Raw genomic sequence first — 15,803 nt, 5'->3', positions numbered from 1 at the left:
TACTCCAGAGCTGTGCTCACTATTCTGCTGGTGCAGTCACTGTGTACATACATTACATTACTTATCCTGTATTATACTCCAGAGCTGCACTCACTATTCTCCTGGCTCTAGTAGATGCAGTGTCCTGTCCTCTTGTAGTGCCGCTCTATCACATGACTGTATATATCCTGGTATACAGTTGTCACTCCCTAGAATACAGATCACAGGATCAGCCTGTGTACACACTAGTCATACAGGGGACGCTTCAGGGTTTTTGTCAGACACCAGTTTAACATTCACCAAGTTTATGGAAAGTTGGAGAATTTGGATGTGAAACCTGCAGAATTGGCCGGGGCGACCCTCACACCCTTGTACATGACACGTGGGCTCTGCTGTAGGGGGCGGGAGGTCGCCATTGATGTTGTGGTTCCGCACTGGCCCTGCAGTGTTATAGTGTTTGCTTTCCCTCACTTTATGGTGTAGCAGAGCTGTGGTAGTTCTGTCCCCCCCCCCCCCCCTCACCCTGGCAGTTCCCAGACGTCACCATGTCACTAGCCGAATCTGACGGGTCCATCAAGTAGCCGACTGATCGGCCTCAGGGTCCAGTATAGAGAGACCGTATCTGTTCTGCTAAATCCACCATTACATTCCTATTGAGTTTGTGTTAGAACGCCACCTGCTGGTCTCTATCTGATCTACACAGCAGTCTGGTCTGATGGGTCCGTTTCTTATCTCTGTATTAAAACGTCACAAAAACAGACACCTAGTTTGGGAATCAGATGGGGTGATAGGACACATCCCTGTATAGAGGGCAGGCTGCGCTATATCCTCACGTCCAGGTATGGCCGCACCTGTACAGCATATATACTGTATATAGGATAAGCTTTTATTTATTGGGATCGTTCCCTTATGATGTGGAATACGGGCGATAGGTCCATACAGGTCTAGGCAAGGTTTATGTCCACACTGTTACATACACTTGAGGTGCAGTACCTGGCTCGGCCACTAGACACTGTATGGAGCGATCTGCTTGTGACGCTGCGCCTGATTGGTGTGGGGGTGTAACGTGAAATTGAGGACAAATCGTAAGGACAGACCAACAATAGGCCAAAGACACAGACGCAGGGTGTGAAACTCCCGCCATCCTTACTGGATGCCTTGAAGATTAAGTACCAGACCTTCCTCGCGGATCCTGTGCGCGGTCCGGAGAAATCGCGGTGCAGAAATCCCCGGTCACCTCAGAAACATTAATAAATCTAAATAAATAAAAAAGTTTAATAAAATGTATCCAATCAATCCATAGCTCCGCCCACCTCCAGGCAAACAAGCAATCTGCATAAATAATAATTAAAAACTTTGTCACAATAAAGGAAGAGAAACTTCTAATAACGAATATTCAGGAACATTCACCGCAGTCGGCGCGGGATCCGCAGGTCGCTCGGAATTCACGTGTCTGACCTTTGTCCGCTGATAAAATCAAATACTTGTAAGAATCAGCAGGGGGCGCACACCTAGCCGATCCGCAGCTCATTCTCCAGGCCGTAGATCTTGGCTTTCAAGTTCCGCAATTCTCCTTGAATTTTGTGGGTTCGTTTGTTCCCCTGCCGCACGGCGCCGAGGATGGCGAGATCCTGGTCCGGTCCGATGTTCAGGGTGACCTGCAGGTAGTAGACATTCAGTGAGGCCTGGATTGGAGGGGGCAGCTCCTCTGATTGTGATTGGAGCTTTGAGAGGCAAGTGGGAGGAGCCAGCTAATATGTATGACCATTGCAGCTCCTCCTACAATCAATTGGCTCCTCCTACCAGACAAGAACTGGATGTCGTGCGTCTACTAGGGCTAATACATCTCTAGACTAGATGTGGTGGGTGTGGTTTCTGACTCCCTTTAAGTCCATTAAAGGGATTGTTCCGTATACAGGACAGGGAATAAGTGTCTGCTCATTGGCTCCCCCAGTGGTCAGTAGTACAGAGGCTGTAAGTCCCTCTAAGGCCTCCTTGTGGATAATACACTCGTGCACGTGTGCGACCGGCGCGTCACTCAGACGTGAATGGAGAACCAATGACATGAGTGCACTGACGCTGCCGTCACTTATGGTCCTCCATCCTCCTGACCACTAGGGGGCATGCAATCAGACACTTATCCCCCGGCCTATGGATAATTTGTCTATGTGCGGTTTTCAGCCGCACGCGACCGCCTAGTCCTGGATCAGCTGACCTTAAAGAGCTGCTTCTCCACGTCCCGCAGTTTCTGCCGCAGCAGCTTGATGTCCGTTTGGAAGCCTTCCACCTCCATGTTGCGCCGCTTCTCCAGCGCCTCGTACCGCTGCGTCATGAGCTGCAGCCTCTTCGCCACTTTATCGGAACGTTCCTGGAACGGCAACATGTGATCAATAACCCCGGGGGAGCCAATATGGAAAACAAAGGCGCAACTTCCCAACTGGCCCGAGTCAGGTGAGTCCCCCAATATACATATATATATCTCTATATACCTATATGTACACTGGGAAACCGCTTAGAAAGCAATCCCCTCCAACGCCATGATGACATCATAAGCATCCTCCAAACCTGACCTGTCACTGAACTAATAGAACTGGAAGTGCGACTCGGCGGAGCGCGGGAACTCTGCGTATCCTCATGCGTAGTCTCAGGTTACAAGCCGGTTTTTCAGGACCCTAATAGTAAATGAAGGAATCCTGCAGATGTCTCAGAAATCCTTTATTAGAAGGCCTGACCTTTAAGATGTCACTCGGAAGACAAAGTGCTGTGCCCCTCCCCCCTTACTGTGGTTGCCGCCTCCCTGTATACAGTATACAGCTCTTATAGGTTTTGTGGGATTTGGAGTCATAAACCAGCTCTGATCATCCACCGAACCTCAAGGAGTCTTCTGGGGGTTTCAGATTGATCTACAGATACCCGGCACATGCGCCGATGAACTACACGCAGAAGCTGCGCAGCTCGGATACCAAGCCCAGCACCGGATCCTGTATAGGACAGCACATTGCCTATACGCGGTGTATACGGTTGTTCTGATGTGAGGTCACTGCCCCCTCCCCATTATGATCCGCACTGTATGTGACAGATCCCGCCGCGCTATTGCCATTATTTGTCCAGGGTGTGTCCTTTAGGTTTCCTCTAAGGTAAATATTAGCTGATTGCGGTACTTTCTTATCTGCTTCTGTGATTTCCCCAGGGCGGACATGACACCAGAGACTGAGAGCAGCTGCTCAGAAGACCTTATAGTAATCTCACCTTGAAGATCTCTCGCCCCACGTCTCCTTCCTCCCGGATCTTGGCCAGCTCGTCCTCCAGGGCCACGCACTGCTCCCGGTACATGTCAGACAGGCGGTGAGCTTGGGCCAATTGTTCTGTGAGATTCTGGAAGAGAAGAAAGAGAGCAAAGATTTATAACAGGGAAGACAAAGAGAAAATAATGTACAAGGAAATAGTAAGAAAATCACCTTCACTTCCTCACTGCGAGATGTCCGCGCCGCCCGCTCCGCCTGGGAGAGCCGCATGATCTCCATCTCCTGATCTCTCTCCCGCTCGGGGTCACGACTCTTCACCAGATGCTCCCGACACCTATCGAGCTCCTGTAACAGCCGATCCTTCTCAGCTATCCAAGACTTCTCATTGGCCCGACCCTCAAATTTCAGCTGCAGGAAATCTCTAGTGCTCTCATATAAGAGTTTCTGAGTCTTGTTTAACCTTCAATATGAAAAAATAGTCAGATATACAAACACATTACTACTATAATACTGCCCCCTATGTACAAGAATATAACTACTATAATACTGCCCCTATGTACAAGAATATAACTACTATAATACTACTCCTATGTACAAGAATATAACTACTATAATACTACCCCTATGTACAAGAATATAACTACTATAATACTACTCCTATGTACAAGAATATAACTACTATAATACTGCTCCTATGTACAAGAATATAACTACTATAATACTGCTCCTATGTACAAGAATATAACTACTATAATACTACTCCTATGTACAAGAATATATCTACTATAATACTGCTCCTATGTACAAGAATATAATTACTATAATACTGCTCCTATGTACAAGAATATATCTATCTACTATAATACTGCTCCTATGTACAAGAATATATCTATCTACTATAATACTGCCCCCTATGTACAATAATATATCTATCTACTATAATACTGCTCCTATGTACAAGAATATAACTACTATAATACTACTCCTATGTACAAGAATATAACTACTATAATACTGCTCCTATGTACAAGAATATAACTACTATAATACTACTCCTATGTACAGGAATATAACTACTATAATACTACTCCTATGTACAAGAATATAACTACTATAATACTGCTCCTATGTACAAGAATATAACTACTATAATACTGCTCCTATGTACAAGAATATAACTACTATAATACTACTCCTATGTACAAGAATATATCTACTATAATACTGCTCCTATGTACAAGAATATAATTACTATAATACTGCTCCTATGTACAAGAATATATCTATCTACTATAATACTGCTCCTATGTACAAGAATATAACTACTATAATACTACTCCTATGTACAAGAATATAACTACTATAATACTGCTCCTATGTACAAGAATATATCTATCTACTATAATACTGCTCCTATGTACAAGAATATAACTACTATAATCCTACTCCTATGTACAAGAATATAACTACTATAATACTGCTCCTATGTACAAGAATATAACTACTATAATACTGCTCCTATGTACAAGAATATAACTACTATAATACTACTCCTATGTACAAGAATATATCTATCTACTATAATACTGCCCCCTATGTACAATAATATATCTATCTACTATAATACTGCTCCTATGTACAAGAATATAACTACTATAATACTGCCCCTATGTACAAGAATATAACTACTATAATACTACTCCTATGTACAAGAATATAACTACTATAATACTACTCCTATGTACAAGAATATATCTATCTACTATAATACTGCCCCCTATGTACAAGAATATATCTATCTACTATAATACTGCTCCTATGTACAAGAATATAACTACTATAATACTACTCCTATGTACAAGAATATAACTACTATAATACTACTCCTATGTATAAGAATATAACTACTATAATACTACCTCCTATGTACAAGAATATAACTACTATAATACTACCTCCTATGTACAAGAATATAACTACTATAATACTGCCCCCTATGTACAAGAATATAACTACTATAATACTACTCCTATGTACAAGAATATAACTACTATAATACTACTCCTATGTATAAGAATATAACTACTATAATACTACCTCCTATGTACAAGAATATAACTACTATAATACTACCTCCTATGTACAAGAATATAACTACTATAATACTGCCCCCTATGTACAAGAATATAACTACTATAATACTGCTCATATGTACAAGAATATAACTACTATAATACTACTCCTATGTACAAGAATATAACTACTATAATACTACTCCTATGTACAAGAATATAACTACTATAATACTACCTCCTATGTACAAGAATATAACTACTATAATACTGCTCCTATGTACAAGAATATAACTACTATAATACTACCTCCTATGTACAAGAATATAACTACTATAATACTACTCCTATGTACAAGAATATAACTACTATAATACTACCTCCTATGTACAAGAATATAACTACTATAATACTACCTCCTATGTACAAGAGTATAACTACTATAATACTACTATGTACAAGAATATAACTACTATAATACTACCTCCTATGTACAAGAATATAACTACTATAATACTGCTCCTATGTACAAGAATATAACTACTATAATACTACCTCCTATGTACAAGAATATAACTACTATAATACTACTCCTATGTACAAGAATATAACTACTATAATACTACCTCCTATGTACAAGAATATAACTACTATAATACTACTCCTATGTACAAGAATATAACTACTATAATACTACCTCCTATGTACAAGAATATAACTACTATAATACTGCTCCTATGTACAAGAATATAACTACTATAATACTACCTCCTATGTACAAGAATATAACTACTATAATACTGCTCCTATGTACAAGAATATAACTACTATAATACTACTCCTATGTACAAGAATATAACTACTATAATACTGCTCCTATGTACAAGAATATAACTACTATAATACTACCTCCTATGTACAAGAATATAACTACTATAATACTACTCCTATGTACAAGAATATAACTACTATAATACTACTCCTATGTACAAGAATATAACTACTATAATACTACTCCTATGTACAAGAATATAACTACTATAATACTACCTCCTATGTACAAGAATATAACTACTATAATACTGCTCCTATGTACAAGAATATAACTACTATAATACTACCTCCTATGTACAAGAATATAACTACTATAATACTACTCCTATGTACAAGAATATAACTACTATAATACTACCTCCTATGTACAAGAATATAACTACTATAATACTACTCCTATGTACAAGAATATAACTACTATAATACTACCTCCTATGTACAAGAGTATAACTACTATAATACTACTATGTACAAGAATATAACTACTATAATACTACCTCCTATGTACAAGAATATAACTACTATAATACTGCTCCTATGTACAAGAATATAACTACTATAATACTACCTCCTATGTACAAGAATATAACTACTATAATACTACTCCTATGTACAAGAATATAACTACTATAATACTACTCCTATGTACAAGAATATAACTACTATAATACTGCTCCTATGTACAAGAATATAACTACTTTATATACTCGAGTATAAGCCGAGGCCCCTCATTTTAACACAAAAAACTGGAAAAACTTATTGACTCGAGTATAAGCCGAGGGGGGGAATGCAGAAGCTACTGGAAAATTTCAAAAATTAAAATGGTGGGAGTTTTTGGGTGCAGTAGTTGCTGGGGAAGGGGATGCAGTGTTTTGGTTGTCTGTGGGGGTTTTTCTTCCCCCACTTGGAATTCAGTCTGGCTGTATATAGGGTATCTGCAGTGCTGCTATTAACCCCTTCCCGACAGCACAGGAGCACTGCAGATCCTATATTCAGTAGACCGGGCACTGTCACACACAGGATACCTAATGTGTTTGTGTCTCACAGTCATTTTCTACTTTTGTATGTATTCTAGGGAAAGGAGGGATTTAGAATTTTTTTTTTTTTTTAAAGCTTCTTTTTCCCCCCACTATTTTATGGGAGATTCTAGACATTGATATTGCAGCTGGTCATAGACCCCCCCCCCCCCCCTAAAGAAAAAAAAAAAATATATATTTTTTTTTGCTGACTCGAGTATAAGCCGAGGGGGGGCTTTTTCAGTACAAAAACTGTGCTGAAAAAATTCAGCTTATACTAGAGTATATATGGTGCTCACTTATCGGTCATGTCTTTGATCTTGGCCTGGTCTCGCTGGTGCTGCACTTGAGCCTCCTCCATGCGGATCCTCCGGTCATCCAGTAGGGCCTCCACTTGCTCTTTGGACAGTCGGGTTTGCTCCTCCAGTTGGGCTTGCAGAGCCTCCACCTTAGACAGTGAGTAGATGATGGTTTGGCGGTCGTACTATTAGACTATATTCTGTATACCGTACCGCGGCCTCACCTGCAGTAGTAGTGTCTGCTCGTCCGGCTGCCTTTGGGCTCTTTCGTTCTTCCCGGTCGATCCGATTTGGCCTCGTTTTCCAGCTACAAACAGAAAGAAGAGTTCTCGGTCATTTGAGATAAATCAGTGAGGGCCAATATGAGGATGGGGAAGTTGTCAGAACTGCAGGGTCGGTGAACAATCTGCACTGTCTTCTGTCATACGTGACCTCTCCTAATAGTGACATTTCACTGCCCCCCCTTCATTCTCACCTGTTCCTGTCCGGCCTGGACGCTGCTCTTTACGCTCATGTGGGTCTCCCGTCTGGACTGCGCGCTGGGGTATGGTGACCTACAGAAGAGAAAGAAGCCAAATACATAACATGTAATGACAGTGCCCTCTACAGTTCAACCTCAGGTACTGCAGATATTGGAATGTAAAGGGTAAATGGAGCGTTCTTAGACAGACGACCCCTTTCACAGTGTTCTCTAAATTCCTGCCTATGTGACCTATCACAGGACCACAGACTCAATTCTCACCTTGTTTGGTGGTTCCTTGTGAAAGTAAGTGATTTCTCCACTGCTGGTGCCAACCAGGGCCAGAAGTTGCTGAATTTTCTTCCTGTCGTCCAATTCCCTAAATGAAAATACAAGTATACGAGACGTCTTATAACATGTCAACCATGCGAGCGGCTAAGAGAAGTGTGAAGAGCGCTAGAGCGGCATGCCATAATGTGAGGGAGACAAGTCCTGTGCCCCATAGACTGATCACATAGACCCACACATGCTTAAAGGGGTTGTCCAGGATCTCAAAATGTTCGTTACAGATGACCCAGACTGATCGGAGTCAGACACTAAACAAGGACAAGTGGATTAAAGGGATTTTCTGGGATGTAGATTAACGCATCAACATGTGATGAGTGGGGTCTGACATCTGAGACCCCACAGATCAGCTGGTTGATGAGACCTCAGTGTTCAGGCGTGCTGTGGCTTTTACACTGAACACCAAGCATGGCACCCTGCATTGCATCGAGTCTGCGCTTGGTAATGTGGATCAGGACCCGAAATTTAAATAGAACAGAGCAGCTGCTTTACCTTGTGACCGATGAAAGCGATGTCACCGGGACAGAGAAGAGGCCGCAGTGCTTGTACGTGCAGTGACCCCTTTAAATGGCTGATTGGCGGGTGTCCGATGCCTTCCAACCACATATTAAAGGGATCCCATCTTTCAAACACTTTTTTTCTGAGTACCACGTTGGAATAGCCTTAAGTAAGGTTATTCTTCTCCTACCTTCCGTTGTCTTCTCCGCGCCGGCATTCCATAGGTTTTTGTCAGTATGCAAATGAGTTCTCTTGCTGCACTGGGGGTGTCCTCAATGCTGCGAGAGAATTCTCTCCAGAGCCGCCTCCATCTTCGTCAGCAGCATCATCTTCTTCTTCTGGCGGTGGCTTGTAACTTCTAGGCCTCGGGCAGAGCAGACTTCGCATGCCCACAGGCCACGAGAAAATGGCCGCTTGCAATACTGTGTAAGTGGCCATTTTCTTATAGCCTGTGGGCATGCGCAGTCTGCTCTGCCCGAGGCCCAGAAGCCTGAAACCTGCGCCGAAAAAAGAGGCCACTGCTGACAAAGATGGAGGTGGTGCTGGAGAGAGTTCGCTCGCAGCACTGGGGACGCCCCCAGTGCTGTTTGAGTGCTGGGGCCCGCCCCCAGTGCTGCAAGAGCACTCATTTGTATACCGACAAAAACTGTGATTCCTACGGAACGGTGGCGTGGAGAGGATAACGAATATATATATATATATATATATATATATATATATATATATATATATATACACACACAGACACAGACATCGTCCATAGAGTCCCCACCCCCTCACCTGATTTTCAGCCTGTCATTTTCGGAGTACAGCCGCAGCACGTGCTCGCGCTCCTGGAAGAGGTAAACCTGCATATCGCTCAGCGCCTTCTGCAGCTCCGCGATCTCCTCCTCCCGCTGCCGCATCTCCCACTGAAGCTTGTGCTGCCAATGAGAAGCCGCAGAAAGATGTCAAGAGTCATATTCTCACTCCCATCATCTGCAAGGACCAGCAATGTTCAGCACTCCAGCTGTGAAACTACAACTCCCAGCATGCTCCAGTCACTCTCATGGGAGCTCTGGGACTGGGTGAGCAAGTGTGCATGCTGGGAAGTGTAGTTTCACAATAGGTGGTGGGGGCCTCTGTAACTTGTATATGTGTAGGCTTCACCTGCTCTTCATACGTGGTCTTGTACTGCTCCAGCCTCTTCACCAGGTCTTCGTGCTCTTCGTCAAACTCTGCGATCTTCCTGCGGTAATACTCCAGGAGCTCGCGGGACGGCCGCAGGTACGCCAGGCGCTCATTAATGGGAGGCAGCGGGGTGGAGTCCACTGCCCGGGGGCTGTAGTTATAGGAGACAGAGGAGTCCGGAGTGTGTGCGCCCTGGTACCTGAGGAGAAGAGATGTGACATAAGAACCAGTCACTGATGACATCACACCTCACCCACCAGAACTGTGTGCTAATGCAGAGCTCTGCCCACCCCGCCATGGTGTGACAGAGAGCAATATCCCATAGTGACACCTCCATGTGACTGACCTGCCTGCTCGGTGGTCTCTGGGGGGGGACAGCGCCATGTCTGCACAATAATTCGGAATGAATCCAGCGTCACCACAATGTCTGCACAAATCTGCAAAAAATATAAAACAAATCAATAACCAACCAAATATAATATCGCGTTATTATTGGTGGGGGTCTCATCCTGACAATGGAGTGGGGGTGGGTCTGGGGTAGAGCATCCACTAGGGGTTACCCGAAGCCTAGGAGGAATGGGCACTGTAGATTGGTCAGCAGTATCTGATCAGTGGAGGTCTGACACCCCGACCCTGAACCAATCAGCTGATTTGGCTTCCACAAGCTGTATACAAGGTATACAGCCCAAAACCGAAGTGAATGCGAGCAGAGCTGCAGTTCCCAGTGACACAGTGGAGACCTGTTCTGGCCGTATACCTTGTAGCCGGACCTGCTGATCAGTGCGGGGTCTAGGTGTTGCACCCCTACCGATCTGAACCGGTTAGGTTACCAGTACGCAATACCCATAGGTCTACCCCTTTAAGAGAATGGTCGTGCTGCAGTTCCCTGCACAGCCAGGTGGTCAGGGGGCGCTGTGTAAGGAAACCCAGTCAATCAGCACCATGACCCCTTCATGTTTGGGATTGATGGGGGTCCAAGAGGTCAAACCCCACAATCATAATCACCATATACCAATACCTTATGTGGTGAAATCCATGTAAAAACAAACCCAGCTGTGTGAACATGCACTAAAGACTCATTCACACTATGCAGTGGGGACAGGACTGTAATGAAATAAGGAGGCTCAGGATGAACCGAACGCACAGCTCTCCCTCATCACTGTATATATATATACACCCGCACAGTGTGAACACGCTCCATCCACTCACCGTCCTCTCCGCGGCTCCGCAGCCGCCTCAGCACAACTGAAAACCGAACAAGCCGCTGGACGAGCCTCAGCCAATCAGAGCGCCGCGTCATCCCGCAGCCAATCAGCAGCCGCCTCATAGCTGGCCCGCGCGCGGTGCTCGCCGGGAACTGTAGTCCTGAGTGTCACCATGGCGCTTTATAAACAAGGCCTTGTATCTGCTCATAACTGAGTGTAACTGCCTGAGAAGAGCAAAGAACAGAGAAAATAAACCTGTGCCCGGGAAATTTACTGTTTCTTCCATTTATTACGTTGCTCACAATCTGGTGGCTAGCGGCCACGGCTCCCTATTAGATAAAGCCCTGTTCACACTACTATTGCGTTCCTATCATCCATATAACAGACTTATTACAGATTTTTCCGCCGTATCCCTCATTCTGACAGGAAGGATAGCGCCGTGTTGTCCTTCCTGTCAGTCACAATGATATACATCGCGGTTTATGGTGATATGAAGACTAGCACTTGGTACATTAATGGCGTCTGCTGTGGGACGGATCTGGCAGAAGGTGCAAAGTGTGAAAACCGCCTTATAAAGAGCCTCCCCGCCTGTACGCCCCTGTTCACACTAGTACTGGATGCCCGCAGACACGGAGGATAGAACAGCGCACAGATTAACCCTTGGATAGTAGAAATGGCGACACTGGGGCCCTCGGAGCCGATTATATACCAATACTTCATGATCACTGGGGGCCCGACCGCTGGGGCCACCACAATACACGCGGGCGACGTCCTAGTGCCTTTACTTGGACCACTGAACGGACTCATGTGCAGCAGGACCGGACCGCGGCGCGAGACAGCAGAGCATCGGGGACAGGTAAGGATGTTTTGGGTTTTTTCACCTTCTCCGGCCCAGGTTATCCAGCACAACCCCTTTAAGGCTGAGGTCACACAGAGCATAGACACAGCAGTCAGCCATCACCGCTGCAATGTGCAGGACCAGCAGAGCGGATGAGCCCGACATGTGGCGGCTTTCATGGAAATCCTGAATATTCAGCAGTGCGAGCCCTTTAAGAAGCAAATCCGCTAGGGGAACACCTGAACAGAAATCTATCTGCATAAAAAAGCGGTTACCTAAGAAAACCCGCAGACCCCATGGACTATAATGAGGTCTGTGTGGTTGGCGCTCGGTTTCTGCTTGCAGAACTTTTCTCTCGATATATTTCATGCAGATAGGCGAACAGAATGGCCTGAAAGCAGATGTGAACCAGGGCCTAAAGTTCAAGGGGCTCTATCAGCAAAATCCTGCTGCTAGAGCCCCACATATGTGTGAATAGCCTTTAAAAAGGCTATTCAGGCACCGTAAATGTTATATTAAACTAACCCCCCCCCCCTTTTTAAAGTAAAACCCTAAAAAAAAGAGTGTGATCTACTTACGCATCGTGCACGGTGGGCGGGCATTCAGGGTGCGCCGTCTTCTTCTTCATCCACACCTCTTCTTCCTCCGATGTCCTCGGGTCCCGTCCTCCTCCGGTGCTCGCGAACTGACAGTGATATAAAAAAATGGCCTGGGCGCATGCGCAGTAGGATGCGGCTTCTACTACGGCTACTGCGCATGCGCCCAGGCCATTTTTTTTTATCAGTGTCAGTTAGCGAGCGCCGGAGGAGGACGGGACCCGAGGACATCGGAGGAAGAGGAGATGTGGATGAAGAAGAAGACACACCCTGAATGCCCGCCCAGCGTGCACAATGTGTAAGTAGATCACACTCTTTTTTTAGGTTTTGCTGATAGAGCCCCTTTCAGTCCATGTAATAGACACCAGATACTGAGCTGGGACCCAGAGTCCAGGCAGTATAGTCATGTAGGGGCCCCTGCAGCCTCATGGATCTACTGCAATATAGTATATACAGCGCAGGACAGCGACATCACACACCGGCAGGGACTCCAGGCATCACAGTCATGTAGGGGCCCCTGCAGCCTCATGGATCTACTGCAATATAGTATATACAGCACAGGACAGCGACATCACACACCGGCAGGGACTCCAGGCATCACAGTCATGTAGGGGCCCCTGCAACCTCATGGATCTACTGCAATATAGTATATACAGCACAGGACAGCGACATCACACACCGGCAGGGACTCCAGGCATCACAGTCATGTAGGGGCCCCTGCAACCTCATGGATCTACTGCAATATAGTATATACAGTGCAGGACAGCGACATCACACACCGGCAGGGACTCCAGGCATCACAGTCATGTAGGGGCCCCTGCAGCCTCATGGATCTACTGTAATATAGTATATACAGCACAGGACAGTGACATCACACACTGGCGGGGACTCCAGGCATCACAGTCATGTAGGGGCCCCTGCAACCTCATGGATCTACTGCAATATAGTATATACAGTGCAGGACAGCGACATCACACACCGGCAGGGACTCCAGGCATCACAGTCATGTAGGGGCCCCTGCAACCTCATGGATCTACTGCAATATAGTATATACAGTGCAGGACAGCGACATCACACACCGGCAGGGACTCCAGGCATCACAGTCATGTAGGGGCCCCTGCAGCCTCATGGATCTACTGCAATATAGTATATACAGTGCAGGACAGCGACATCACACACTGGCGGGGACTCCAGGCATCACAGTCATGTAGGGGCCCCTGCAGCCTCGTGGATCTACTGCAATATAGTATATACAGCACAGGACAGTGACATCACACACCGGCAGGGACTCCAGGCATCACAGTCATGTAGGGGCCCCTGCAGCCTCATGGATCTACTGCAATATAGTATATACAGCACAGGACAGTGACATCACACACCGGCAGGGACTCCAGGCATCACAGTCATGTAGGGGCCCCTGCAACCTCATGGATCTACTGCAATATAGTATATACAGCACAGGACAGCGACATCACACACCGGCAGGGACTCCAGGCATCACAGTCATGTAGGGGCCCCTGCAGCCTCATGGATCTACTGCAATATAGTATATACAGTGCAGGACAGTGACATCACACACCGGCAGGGACTCCAGGCAGTACAGTCATGTAGGGGCCCCTGCAGCCTCATGGATCTACTGCAATATAGTATATACAGCACAGGACAGCGACATCACACACCGGCAGGGACTCCAGGCATCACAGTCATGTAGGGGCCCCTGCAGCCTCATGGATCTACTGCAATATAGTATATACAGTGCAGGACAGTGACATCACACACTGGCGGGGACTCCAGGCATCACAGTCATGTAGGGGCCCCTGCAGCCTCATGGATCTACTGCAATATAGTATATACAGTGCAGGACAGCGACATCACACACTGGCGGGGACTCCAGGCATCACAGTCATGTAGGGGCCCCTGCAGCCTCGTGGATCTACTGCAATATAGTATATACAGCACAGGACAGTGACATCACACACCGGCAGGGACTCCAGGCATCACAGTCATGTAGGGGCCCCTGCAGCCTCATGGATCTACTGCAATATAGTATATACAGCACAGGACAGTGACATCACACACCGGCAGGGACTCCAGGCATCACAGTCATGTAGGGGCCCCTGCAGCCTCATGGATCTACTGCAATATAGTATATACAGCACAGGACAGCGACATCACACACCGGCAGGGGCTCCAGGCATCACAGTCATGTAGGGGCCCCTGCAGCCTCATGGATCTACTGCAATATAGTATATACAGTGCAGGACAGTGACATCACACACCGGCAGGGACTCCAGGCATCACAGTCATGTAGGGGCCCCTGCAGCCTCGTGGATCTACTGTAATATAGTATATACAGTGCAGGACAGTGACATCACACACCGGCAGGGACTCCAGGCAGTACAGTCATGTAGGGGCCCCTGCAGCCTCATGGATCTACTGCAATATAGTATATACAGCACAGGACAGCGACATCACACACCGGCAGGGACTCCAGGCATCACAGTCATGTAGGGGCCCCTGCAGCCTCATGGATCTACTGCAATATAGTATATACAGCACAGGACAGTGACATCACACACCGGCAGGGACTCCAGGCAGTACAGTCATGTAGGGGCCCCTGTATCCTTGTGGATCTACTGTAATATAGTATATACTGCACAGGACAGCGACATCACACACCGGCAGGGACTCCAGGCATCACAGTCATGTAGGGGCCCCTGCAGCCTCATGGATCTACTGCAATATAGTATATACAGTGCAGGACAGTGACATCACACACCGGCAGGGACTCCAGGCATCACAGTCATGTAGGGGCCCCTGCAGCCTCATGGATCTACTGCAATATAGTATATACAGTGCAGGACAGTGACATCACACACCGGCAGGGACTCCAGGCAGTACAGTCATGTAGGGGCCCCTGCAGCCTCGTGGATCTACTATAATACACTACAGTACAAGACAGTGACACCGCACGACACTATGATGCCCGCTCTTATAACAAGATTTCCTTCCAGTCCATATGTGCCCCTTGGCAGGGGGTCTAAAGACTTCGGCTTCATGCACTGGACCGTTGTCATGTGCAGGTCCATAGAATACGGGCTGGGCAGTATATACAGCGCACACGTCTTCTATGGAGGAATAGGAGCTGCAGCTCTGCATATGATGTAATGGGCAGCTCATGTGCATGGAGCCTTAGTCCTTAGGACAGATCCACTGCAGCGCTCTCCAGATGTGGCACAACTACAA

General features: G+C 46.1%; 1 protein-coding gene across 2 annotated transcripts; it reads right to left on the bottom strand.

Moving 5' to 3' along the window:
• Positions 1-1,318: 1,318 nt before the first annotated feature.
• CCDC77 (coiled-coil domain containing 77) lies at positions 1,319-11,202 on the bottom strand. 2 transcript variants are annotated; one of them, XM_075275468.1, is made up of 12 exons: positions 11,128-11,202; positions 10,265-10,355; positions 9,898-10,117; positions 9,529-9,671; positions 8,188-8,284; positions 7,921-7,999; positions 7,670-7,752; positions 7,446-7,594; positions 3,438-3,684; positions 3,229-3,354; positions 2,195-2,347; positions 1,319-1,637 (listed from the first exon to the last, which is right to left on the bottom strand). In XM_075275468.1, exons 2-12 carry the CDS (start codon positions 10,300-10,302, stop codon positions 1,491-1,493), a joined length of 1,482 nt encoding a protein of 493 aa, XP_075131569.1. In that variant the 5' UTR covers positions 10,303-10,355; positions 11,128-11,202; the 3' UTR covers positions 1,319-1,490. The 2 variants fall into 2 exon arrangements, with proteins under 2 accessions (XP_075131569.1, XP_075131570.1); XM_075275469.1 differs by having other exon boundaries at positions 7,446-7,588.
• Positions 11,203-15,803: the final 4,601 nt, after the last annotated feature.

Source organism: Leptodactylus fuscus, chromosome 5, assembly GCF_031893055.1.
Source record: "Leptodactylus fuscus isolate aLepFus1 chromosome 5, aLepFus1.hap2, whole genome shotgun sequence".
NCBI lineage: Eukaryota > Metazoa > Chordata > Amphibia > Anura > Leptodactylidae > Leptodactylus > Leptodactylus fuscus.
Note: the sequence above shows the minus strand (reverse complement) of the source record. Positions and strands in the feature narration are given on the sequence as shown.